Here is a 12,607-nt window from a genome sequence, read left to right on the forward strand (position 1 = left end):
GTACTTGATTCCTTCACAGGCATACAACGCATGTAGAGGAAAAATAGTACAGGGAATGGACACCATAAATGCTGCTGGGAAGGACTGGGTGGAGGGGAGTGGGTTTGAGTGATGTGGGGTTGTGTTTGAGTGGGGGTGGTCTGGGTGGTGTGTGGGATGGGGGGGGTGTGGTGTGGAGTGGGGTGGGGTGGGGTCTGGGTGGAGTGGGGTGGGGTGGGGTCTGGGGGAGTGGAGGAGTGGGTGGGGGAGGGAGTGGGTGGGGGTGGGAGTGGGTGAGGAGGGAGTTGGTAGGGGGAGGGAGGGAGAGGGGTGCGTTTGATGGAGTGGGTGATTGAGGGAGTGGTGTAACATGGAGAGGGTGTTGCCAGTCCCCAGTGATGGCAAACACTCCCAGTGCCAGTCAGGGTTAGCGCTGAGTGTCCACTTCCCAGAATGCATCTTGTGTATTTGAGCAAGGTTCATAAATGATAGCAGAATTAGGCCATTCGGCCCATCAAGTCTTCTCCGCCATTCAATCATGGCGGATCCATCTTCTCCTCGCAACCCCATCCTCCTGCCTTCTCCCTGTAATCTTTGACATCTTTACTAATTAAGTATCTGTCAATCTCTGCCTTCAAAATACCCAACGACTTGGCCTCCACAGCCGTCTGTGGCAATGAATTCCACTGACTAAAGAAATCCTTCCTCATCTCCTTTCTAAAGTTACCAGTGCATTGTGCACTTGTACCAAACAGAACATGCAACTGATTAGTGCTTGCTTGTGTGTTCCCAGTAATTTACCCAGCCATGGAGTATATTGTGATTAGTTTAATTTAGTTTAGAGATACAGCGTGAAAACAGGCCCTCTGGCCCATCGAGTCTGTGCCAACCAGCGTTCCCCACACACTAACACTACCCTACACACTAGGGACAATTTACATTTATACCAAGCCAATTAACCTACAAACCTGTATGTCTTTGGAGTGTGGGAGGAAACCGGAGGTCCTGGAGAAAACCCATGCAGGTCATGGGGAGAACGCACAAACACGGGTCTCTGGGGCTGTGAGGCAGCAACTCTACCACTGTGGCACAGTGATGCTAGCCTTTAACCTGATGCATTGTCCCATTCTACCACCTGGAATCAACCCTTTGATTTCTCCTTTGAACCCCATTAATATAGTTAATAAACATTTTTAACAAAGCGGTTAAAGATTCAACGTTGTAACGAGGCCAAAAATGCAATTCATTTTTATCTTAAAAGAAATCACGGCAGAAACTGAAGAACTTAGCACCAAGCCACAAGAAACTGCACAGGAGAAACAGTCTTTCCATTCCGGACAAACTCGAGAAGCAACCAAAAAGGTAAAGTTGTCTTAAACTCTGCTTTAAATTGAGCTTTTGAAACCAGCTAGAATGTCTCATCAAAGTGGATTCTGAGATTAATTTCTTCAGGTCTTGATCTCAAAATTGTTGGTGGAAGCTGATAGCAATCAAGGCTGGAAAATGTTATTTCTTGTAGACAAGAGTTCATGTCATAGCAGCTGAATTCGGCCATTCGGCCCAGTCAACTCTACCGTTCAAATATGGCCAATCTATCTTTCCCCTGAACCTCATTCTCCCGCCTTCTCACCATAACCCTTGACACCCTAACTGACCAAGAATCTGTCAATCTCCGCCTTAAAAATACCCAATGAGTTGGGTCGAAAACTGTCTGTGGCCATGAATTCGACAGATTCACCACCATCTGACTAAAGAAATTCCTCCATTTATTTTCTAAAGGTGCGTCCTTTATTCTGAGGCTATTCTAGGCTCGAACTGGAAACATCTTTTCCCCATTCACTCTATCCAGGCCTTTCACTGTTCGGTGAGTTTCAGTGAGGTCTCCTCATCCTTCTGAACTAGAAACATAGAAAATAGGTGCAGGAGTAGGCCATTCGGCTCTTCGAGCCAGCACCGCCATTCAATATGGTCATGGCTGATCGTCCAAAATCAGTACCCCATTCCTACTTTCTCTCCATATCGCTTGATTCCGTTAGCCGTTAGAACTTTGTCTGAAGAAGGGTCTCGACCCAAAACGTCACCCATTCCTTCTCTCCAGAGAAGCTGCCTGGCCCGCTGAGTTACTCCTGCTTTTTGTGTCTATCTTTAGCTATATCTAACTCTCTCTTGAATACATCCAATGAATTGGCCTCCACTGCCTTCTGTGGCAGGGAATTCCACAGATTCACAACTCTCTGGGTTAAAAGATTGTTCCTCATCTCAGTCCTAAATGGCTTACCTCTTAATCTTAAACTGTGACCCCTGGTTCTGGACTCCCCCAACATTGGGAACATCCTGAAAATCCCTGAAGAATTTTACATGTTTCTATAAAATTCCCGCTCATCCTTCTAAATTCCAGTGAATATATGCCCAGTCGATCCATTCTTTCATCATATGTCAGTTCCGCCATCCCGGGAATTAACCTGGTTAAAGAGATGGGACGTGGTTTGTATTTCATGAGTAATTAATTAATTTATATTTGAGACCATCATTGACTGCCTGACTTCACGAGGCTTTTTGGGAACAATTAGCAGTATTGCTCATTCTCAATGTTCTCTCCTTACTTGAATATCCGCCCTTCAGTCGTGTATTGTTTGGCTAAGTATCCTCTCCTAACCTGGACAGATCCACACTTGTGTCAAGATCAATTAAGTAAAGCTTAGGGCGGGAACATTATTATTACTGCACGCAGAGTAAACAACCTTAGTAACGTGGGCGTTTTATAATCAAGTTAATATCTGCAAATGCATAGATGTTACGGTCAAAATCTGCAGCGCCACAACAGGTCATTCAGAGTTAACAAAGGGAAAAATTTGCTTTGTCTTTGAACAATGTTACCTCGGGTGTGAAACTCGTCTCGTGTCACCCGCACTAATTTGCATGAGAGTGAGTTGTTAATTGTACTCTTGACCCCATTGAACTTGGCGGAATTAAATGCCTGCAGGGCACACCATCCATACACACATACTCATGGGCAGTATCCAAGAACTAATCTATCCCCATCTAGCATAAACCTCCATGAACGGTCCTAATTGGAGAGACTAGCAATTTCTCCACACTCCATCATGGAATTTGGGTGACATTTCTTCAAATTCACTGCCCCGATCCAAAATATCACCCATCCTTTTTCTCCAGAGATGCTGCCTGACTCGCAGAGTTACTCCAGCACCTTGTGTATACTTTTGGTACAAACCAGCACCTGCAGTTCTTTGTTTCTTCATGTTTGATTATCTTTGTTGTTGGGGCCATGCTCGCGTACACGCACACAGTCATGTACATTGTTATCCATATACACCCCCACCCCCTGCACCCCTAGAATCAATGTATAATTTGTTGCAAGGCTTGCCCAACAGCTAAGCACAAAGTGCCTGACGGAGGGTCCCAACCCGAAACGTCACCTATCCATGTATCCGAGATGCTGCCTGACCCGCTGAGTTAGTCCAGCACCATGTGACTATCTTTGGTGTAAACCAGAATCTGCAGTTCCTTGTTTCTCCACTTTGATATTGTCACGATGGTCAAGGATGGCCCTACTCAGTGTAATCATTTGCAGACAGCGGTGGAGGGAATGTATGCATTATTCAGTCTCAGTCTGACGTGCTTGAAATGAGCTGGTTGTTACTTTAATTGCAGGATCCCGCAGTAGCTGTCGAGCAGCCGGCTCAGAAGGGACTGTTCAAGCGGGCGTTCGACAGTGAGGAATGCAGCCTTTCCCAGCTGCTTTCCCAGTTGGACTCTGGTATCTCCCATGACTTTGAGTCAGCTGGCAATGAATGTCCTTCGAGCAGGGAGATGGCGGACAGCAAGAAGCGCCTGTCGGGAATCTCGTCCATCGACTCTGCATTCTCATCCCAGGGATCCTTATCATTATCTTTTGGGAAGGAAGCCGGAGGAATTGGTAAGTCTGTGTAAGGTTGTTAGGGGTTATGGGGCGTAGGCAGGAGAATGGAGTTGAGAGGGAAAGATAGATCAGCCATGATTTAATGGCAGAGTAGACTTGATGGACTGAATGGCCTTATTCTGCTCCTATAACTTATGACATGTATAGAGTGGCTAGCCTATCCATGAGTTACCCATTGTAGTATTCACCACTGGTTGACCATAAACCTTGAGGCTTAAGTTTGTCCCTGGATGAGGGGGTAGTTGATGAAAATTGAGTTTAGTTTAGGAATGAAGCATGGCATTGGGCCCACTGAGTCCATGTTGACCAACCATCGCCCATACACTAGTTCTATCTTACACTCTTGGAGCAGTTGATAGACTCCAATTAACCTGTAAACCTGCTGGTCTTTGAAGTGCGGGAAGAAACTGAAGCAACTGGATAAAACCCACGCAAGTCACAAGGAGAACGTACGTGCTCCCGTAAATACAGCATCCATAGTCTGGATCAAACCCGGGCCTCTGGCGCTCTTAAGGCAGCAGCTCCACCGTAGTGTCACTGTGCCTTGCAAATGTCTTTGTACAATTCATAGTGTGGGCATCGAGCCAAAGGGTAACATTCAATGTGACTTTGCAAGGGAAAGTCTGGCACTTTGCACCGTGCAGTTTAAAATGTTTCTTAGATTGTCGTTATTGATTGTTTTGTCATAGCAACAATCGATGTTAAACTCTGACCCTGAAACCCTATGGGCTCCTGCCATTTGAAATAGCTGTGGAATGTTAAGTTGCTGTGTTTTTCCAAATTCATTATCAGTTAAAATTCTTGGTCATATAATTCAATAGTTAGTCTGGGAAGTTTAATGTTTACAGTATTTTGCTGCATATAAATGGCACGGTGGCGTAATGGCAGAGTTGCTGCTTTATAGCGCCAGAGACCGGGGTTCGATCCCAACTACGGGTACCGTCTGTATGGAGTTTGTATGTTCTCCCCGTGACCTGCGTGGGGTTTCTCTGACAACTTCGGTTTCCTCCAACACTTCAAAGACGTACAGGTTTGTAGGTTAATTGGCTTGGTAAATTAAAAAAAAATTGTCCCTAGTGTAGGATAGTGTTAATGTGAGGGGGTTGCTGGTCAGCACGGACTCAGTGGGCCGAAGGGCCTGTTTCCGCGCTGTATCTCTAAACTAAATAAGCCTTCAAGGCAATTGTATGAGATTTGCGTCTCATTCATTGGCTATATATGGGACATTTATCTCCTTGTCATCTTTTCTGCCTTCCACATTGTACTTTGGTGAGACTGCACCTGGAATATTTTGTCCCGTTCTGGTTTAGTTTAGCGAAGCAGGCCCTTCGGCCCACCGAGTCCACACCAACCAGCGATCCCTAGACACTAACACTACCCTACACACACCAGGGACAATTTACACTTATCCAATTAACCAAGCCAATTAACCTACAAACCAGTACACCTTTGGAGTGTGGGAGGAAGCCGAAGATCTCAGAGAAAACCCAAGCAGGACACTGGGAGAGCATACAGACTCCATATAGACAGCGCCCGTAGTCCGGATCGAACCCGGATCTCTGGCGCTGTAAGGCAGCAACTCTACCGCTGCACCACCGTGCCGCCCATACTATCAGAAGGGTGTGATGAAGCTGAAGATGGTGAAGAAAAATATCGGAAGGATGTTGCTGAGCCTGGTGGGCTTGAGATACGGGAAGAGACTGGAGTGAACAGATCGAGGAGTGACTGTAGAGATTTATTGATGAGGGCGTTGATACATAGATGGCTACAATCTCTTCCCTGGGGTAATGGATTCTACAATTAGAGTGCAAAGGTTGAAAGTGAGAGGGGAAAGGTATATGGTAGGTCTGAGAGTCAAGCTGGTTGGTGGGTATCTGATACATAGGACCAGAAGTAGTGGTAGAGGTGGATAATCACAATGTTTACAATGTTTTAAAGGGTTCATACATAGGGAGGGTTTAAAGAGATATTGACCAAATGCAGGCAAATGGATTGGCTCAGGAAGGCACATTGGTAAACGTGGACTAAAAAGCATGTTTCATAACAATGGTGGCACGGTGGCACAGCATTAGAGCTGCTGCCTTACTGCGTTGGAGACTGGGTTTGATCCTAACTACGGGTGCAGCATGTACGGAGTTTGTACATTCTCCCTGTAATAGCGTGGGTTTTCTCCAGGTTCTCCGGTTTCCTCCCACACTCCAAAGACGTACAGGTTTGTAGGTTAATTGGCATCAGTAAAATTGTACATTGTCCCTAGTGTGTAGGATAGTGCTAGTGTACTGGGTTGGCGTGGACGTGATGGGCTTTACGCCTTTATGGCACCTTTGAAAATGGTATGTTTGTCGTGTACTTATTTGAAAATTCCAGCTTGAGGTGTAATCGTTGATCTCATGTACTTCCAGAGCAATCGGTCTCCAATATACCAAAGAAGAAACTGTATGAGGCCATCGTGTCTGGAGATGTGGGAAAGTTGATGAAACTCCTGCAGCCTCAAGACGTAGACATGGTGTTGGACGACGGCATGAGCCTGCTCCATTATGCGGTTCAGCTGGACAACGAGGAAGCTGTCCGTCTGTTGCTCCTGTACAACGCCAACCCAAACATCGCCAACAAGCGAGGCTCCACGCCGCTGCACCTGGCTGCGGAGAAGAACCTCAACGTCATCGCCGAGCTGCTCCTGGGGAAGAAGGCCAACGTCAATGCCAAGGATGAAGACCTGTGGACCCCCCTCCACTTTGCTGCGCAGAGTGGGGAAGAGACCCTGTCTCGGCTGCTGCTGGACAGGAGTGCTTCAACGAGTGAGGTGGACTTTGAGGGCCGGACAGCGCTCCACGTAGCTTGCCAGCACAGCCACGAGAACGTGGTCCGCGTCCTGTTGAGCCGGGGGGCCAACGTGCAGGCCAGAGGGAAGGACAACTGGACACCTTTGCACTTTGCCGCCTGGCAGGGGCATCACACCATCACCAAGCTTCTCATCAAGCAGGCCAGGGCGGACAAGGAAGGGGCGACAGCGGATGGGAGAACCCCTCTCCACCTGGCGGCCCAGAGAGGTCAGTACCGGGCGGCCCGCATTCTCCTGGAGTCCAATGCCGACGTGAGCAGGAAGACCTTGAGCTGCCAGACGCCTCTTCACCTGGCGGCCGAAAACGGCCACACCAGCACCTCGCGGCTCCTGATCAAGCACGGCGTGGATCTGGACGCAACCACGGCGGAGGGGTGGACCTCTCTCCACCTGGCCTCCGGCCGCGGCCATCTGCCAACCATCAAGATGCTGCTGGAAGAGAAGGCGGGCGTCGAGGTCCTGGGCCGCCTCCAGAGGACGGCTCTCCACTTAGCCGCAGATAACGGTCACGGCGAGGTGGTGAGGGAGCTGCTCGGCAGCATGGCAAACATAAACGCTACAGATGACGAAGGGCTTACACCCCTGCGCTTAGCACTGCGGTCTGGACACCCCCTATCTGTCGACATCCTCCTCGCTCACGGGGCTGATACTATGTTGCACGGGACAATGATTCAGGTGCCGCCATTGAGTCTCGTAGAGGAAGATGGGAGCAACTTCCTCAACGATGCGCTGACAGACCTGGACGTCGAAGGGTTGTGAGATGACCAAGGATCAGGAATGTCGGCGACAGAACTGAACCTCCAACCCTGTTGAGTTACTACGCTGGGTTACCCGAGATGGGAGGACTGCTTAAACAGTGGAAGAACTCCCATTTAATGCAACTGTCCATTTAATGGGATTCGACAGGAAGACACCTGGGGAATTGCCACCAGTGCATCGAGATGGCGGAGGACAAAGTCAAGAGGAATGGCCGTGGGCCAAAGCTTTGCGCAACTATTCTGCGCTGTCCAAACACAATCCATCGGGAGCTTTAGTCAATGGACAACCTCATTTTGAAACCTCAAACTATTTAATTGCTGAGTTGACAGCATGACAATCAAAATATGCTGTCAATTCTTCACAAGTTATGGGAGTAGAATTAGGCCATTCAGCCCATCGAGTCTACTCCACCATTCAATCATAGCTGATCTCTGCCTTCTCATCCCATTCAGGATCCTAATCCAATTCTGAAATGTATTGATGAGACTGGTCGAGAGATATGTTTCAGAATTGGATTAGGGTCATGGGTGGGATCCACAATTTAACTCAATGGATAACTACTATTCTACACTTAAGTGGGGAGATTATCTCCGACTCTTATCAAAGCAGAAATGAAAAGCAGCACTTGATCATGAGCTTTCACATCTTACATGGAAGATGCACATTAAATGGGGTAACCCATTTTGTCCTTCCCTGCATCTGCATAGTAGAAACCAGGAACTGCAGATGCTGGTTTTACGAAAGAAAACACCATGTGCTCAAGTACCACAACATGTCAGGTAGCATCCCTGGAGAACATGGATAGATGATGTTTTGGGTCGGGAGCCTTCTTCGGACTCCTGAAGAAGGGTCAGATCCCAAAATGTCACCTATCGATTTTCTCCTGAGATATTCTCTGGCCCGCTGAGCTACTGCAGCACTCTGTGTCTTTGTAAATTTGCGGGAGTAACTCAGCGGGTCAGGCAGCATCTCTGGAGAACATGGATAGGTCACATGGAAACATCACCCATGCATGTTTTCTCCAGAGATGCTGCCTGACCCGCTGAGTTACTCCAACACTTGGTGTCTTTTTTGTTATACCAGCATCTGCAGTTCCTTGCCTTCTGCTTGCATACAATTACTTGTTTTATCGTTGGTTATAACATTGTTGTGGTCGATCAGAAGTTTCACTGAATGTAACCAATAATAGATTTCTTTTTTTCCTTTTGAACAATAAGTAAATTGGTAGCATGCATAGGATGAGTGTAGCAAACAAATCTATTGTATTGAAAGCCTTTCGACCGTATAATCTACATTATTGCCAGGTGGAGTGAATCAAATGCCATATTGCTCGTTCTGTATTAACCTTTATGATTGTGTACAATTATACTTCAATCCAATTTTTTCCTATTGTGTTCATTTTTGAAGGACATTTTTCCTTCATGGAATACATTTTTCAGGAATTTTATATTTAATAAGTGTTATAAAGGAAAATAATTCTAAAGCGGGAACCCTATGTAAATCTGGGTAATACTATCTGAATAGACAGGCTTTTTTCCTTGTTACATCGTTACTACGAAGGCCATTTTAAATGAAAATTTATATAAAATCGCAGTGCATTAAGGGGCCTCTATGATTTTTTTTTAATCTGTAACTGCAATTAGGTTTCTGTGTTTCTTCTCAGAGCCAAAGGAAAAGGGAGTAATGTGTTGGGTCGAAGTATTTGGCCGTGACCTTGCAAGTAAATGTTTAAATGTTGGAGACCAAATAGTCTTGGACTCAAAACCTCTGCTGCCATTAACTTTGCTGTAAAGACTAGTCATTTGTTTTTAAAACAAATCTGATCACAATATGAAACTTGTGCAACTATAAACTTCCTCAGAGGAAGTTTAAATAAACTTAAGAGAAAATTCACCGCTTATTGCTTCTTATCTAGAGTTAATGTCAGGCATCTCCGTACTTGTTCCATCAATTAACCTTTGAAATGTTCATACCTATAAGACAACAAAGTCGTAAAGGAAGTGGCTCCAGGAAATCACAACCAAGAAAATATAAGACAATAAGGAACAGGGTTTAAAGCCGGTCTGTTGAAAAGAATGTTGGAGCAGGGGGAAATAAATCAAGAAGTTGATCACTTCCAAGAAACCTACTGAAGGAATGTCTGTGCCTGAACCTTAGCCCGAATGTTTCCAACTGAGCTATTGTAATTCACTACAACCTTGCATTAACCAGACCAAATGACAATAATCTTTTCTTTGGACTTTAGACTTTAGAAATACAGCGCGGAAACGGGCCCTTTGGCCCACCGAGTCCGCGCGGACCAGCGATCTACCCCATACACTAGCACTATCCTACACACTAGAGACAATTTACAATTTTTTTTTTTGACCAAAGCCAATTAACCAACAAACCTGTAAGCCTTTGGTGTGTGGGAGGAAACCGGAGCACCAGAGAAAACCCACGTGATCAAAGTGAGAATGTACAGACAGCACCCGTTGTCAGGATTGAATCTGGCACTGAGGCAGCATCGCTACCATTTGTATCTCCCTTTGTAGTAGTCCATATCTCCTGCTTGGCTGATCATTTGGAATACTTCCCCCCCGCTCCGGATGTTTGATACAGAAACTGAAGTTCTGATACAATACAAAGTCACATTTTCTATTTCACTCTAAGACGTGTAGATGGAGATTTACTGAGCAGGAGCAGGGTACTTTATTGGGGGTGTAAACTGCGAATGCATCATTATTTGGGCCATTATGTATCATATTTTAAAGTATTTCAGGTGGTGTTAATTTTTTTGTTTCTTTTAAATTCTCAGTTATCTTAATTGCTATGCGATTAATGTAAATATGTACGCTTTAGTACATTTTAGAGGCAGTGTTTTGCTTTCTACTGTAATAGACTGCTAGTTGTCTTCAGTGTAACTAACTTTGTTATTTCATTAAGACTACTAATAAAACAAAATTAATTACACTTGTTTCTCATTATTGTTTAGTTTAAGGGGCCTGTCCCACTTTCACAACCTAATTCACGACCTTTTTTACTTGTGGACATTTTTCATCATGCGAGAAAAACGCCCCCGACCTACTTGATGCCACGAGTACCTACGACTAACATCACAACCTACCTACGTGACGACCATGCTGCAAGTATGAGTCAACGGCAATCACGACAGAGGTTGTGAAAGTGGGACAGGCCCTTCAGTTTAGAGATACGGTGCGGAAACAGGCCCTAAAGCCCATCGAGTCTGCGCCGACCAGCGATAGCCACACAATAACACTATCCTGCACACACTTGGGCCAATTTATATTTGTAGAAAGCCAATTAACCTACAAACCTGTACGTCTTTGGAGTGGGGGGAAACCGAAGATCTCGGAGACAACCCAAGCAGGTCACGGGGAGAACCTACAAACACCGTACAGACAGTGCCCGTGGTTCGGATCGAACCCAGGTCTCCGGCGCTGTAAGGCAGCAACTCTACTGCAGCACCACCCCGCCTATGTCTCGTAATGCTTTTTAAATTTGCATTGAGCTATCAATACAACCCCGATAACATGGAGAGTGAAACGCAGGGTGAACTAGCTGAATTCGTCTAGTTTTCCATTCGGACACTGCAACTGATCTCATGATCCACTGGATAAACACAAAATGCCAGAGTAACTGAGGGGGTCAGGCAGCGTCTCTGGAGAAAAAGAATGGGTGATGTTTCGCTGAACACTTGCCTTGCCAAGTCTGCCTTGGCCTACGCAATCTCCCGGCTGCCAAACTTTTAAAATCCCCTTCCCATTCCCTTTCTGCCCTTAGCCTCCTCCGCTGTCAGAGGAGGCCAGACGCAAATTGGAGGAGCAGCACCATTAAGGGTTCCACCCTTCCTGAGGTCATCGGTTGCTGACCCTGATTGATTTTAGTTTAGAGATACAGCGTGGAAACAGGCCTTTCGGCCCACCGACTACACGGCAACCAGAGATCCCCGTACGCTAATACTATCCTGCATGCTAGGGACAATTTACAGATTCAGATTCAGATTCAGATTCAATTTCAGATTCAGATTCAGATTCAATTTTAATTGTCATTGTCAGTGTACAGTACAGAGACAACGAAATGCATTACAGAGGCCAATTAGCCTACAAACCTGTACGTCTTTGGAGTCTGGTTGCACCCGGAGAAAACCCACGCAGGTCACTGGAAGAATGTACAAACACCATACAGAGAGCACCCATAGACGGGATCGAAACCAAGCCTCTGGTGCTGTAAGGTAACAACTCTACCGTTGCGCCACTGAGCAGCCCCATATTTGTTTTGGGTCTTTGTCAACTGCAGTTTATTTACCCCCTCCCCCCACCTCTGAGGAAGGGTTCTGACCCGAAACGTCACTTATTTTTCTCCAGGGATGCTGCCTGACCCGCTGAGTTACTCAGTTTTTGTCTATCTTCGGCATATACCTGCATCTGCAGTTCCTTCCTACATTGATCCACTGGACTGGGGAGTGGGATGTGTTCACAGGGTGGTTTATTTTATTCTTGTGCAGGATATGGATGCTTCAACAAAGGACAATACATTTTTCCCCCATTGTCATCGCCATTGGTAGTGACCTCCCATTTCGAATCGTTGGAGACCTTCTGCTTTTGGGTACTCTTGAGAAAAGGAAGTTCCAGGATTTATACCCAGAGACAATGATGGAATAGCTAGATCCAAATCAGGATGGTATACGATTGGAGAGCTCTCCACAGTTGGTGATGCCTCCATTCATGTGATGCCCTTGCTGGTACCAGGCAACAGGTTTGCGAGGTGGTTTCATAGTGCCCTGGGTACTCAATCCTGTGCCAGCTTCTCTTGCCGAGGATGGAGGCTGTGAGCGTTGAATGGGGTTTTAATCAAGTGGACCGATTGGCTTGGCTGTTGCTTCTTGAGTGCTGGTGAAGCTGTGGACATCCAAATATGTAATTAGCCAAAGCGACTGCACACGCGCGGACCGCTGACAGAGATCTGCGGCTAATGCCGGGTCCGTCTGAAGCAGCCTTTAATTGCGGTAATAACCCGACCGGCAGCCCTGCAGACTCCTGTCAAAGACATCATAACTCTTCATAACAGGATCAGGATGGAGGCAG

At 46.3% G+C, this 12,607-nt stretch overlaps 1 protein-coding gene across 1 annotated transcript in view; it reads left to right on the top strand.

The window, feature by feature from the left end:
* The window catches only part of ripk4 (receptor-interacting serine-threonine kinase 4), a 53,868-nt gene extending 45,360 nt beyond the window's left edge, over nt 1–8,508 (top strand). Inside the window, exons 6-8 of the mRNA XM_055645116.1 lie at nt 1,241–1,341; nt 3,652–3,916; nt 6,322–8,508. Of these exons, the coding sequence (XP_055501091.1) occupies nt 1,241–1,341; nt 3,652–3,916; nt 6,322–7,520 (1,565 nt within the window). The 3' untranslated portion in view covers nt 7,521–8,508. The remainder of the gene's footprint in view (nt 1–1,240; nt 1,342–3,651; nt 3,917–6,321) is intronic.
* Nucleotides 8,509–12,607: the final 4,099 nt, after the last annotated feature.

This window comes from Leucoraja erinacea, chromosome 13 (assembly GCF_028641065.1).
Source record: "Leucoraja erinacea ecotype New England chromosome 13, Leri_hhj_1, whole genome shotgun sequence".
Lineage (NCBI taxonomy): Eukaryota > Metazoa > Chordata > Chondrichthyes > Rajiformes > Rajidae > Leucoraja > Leucoraja erinaceus.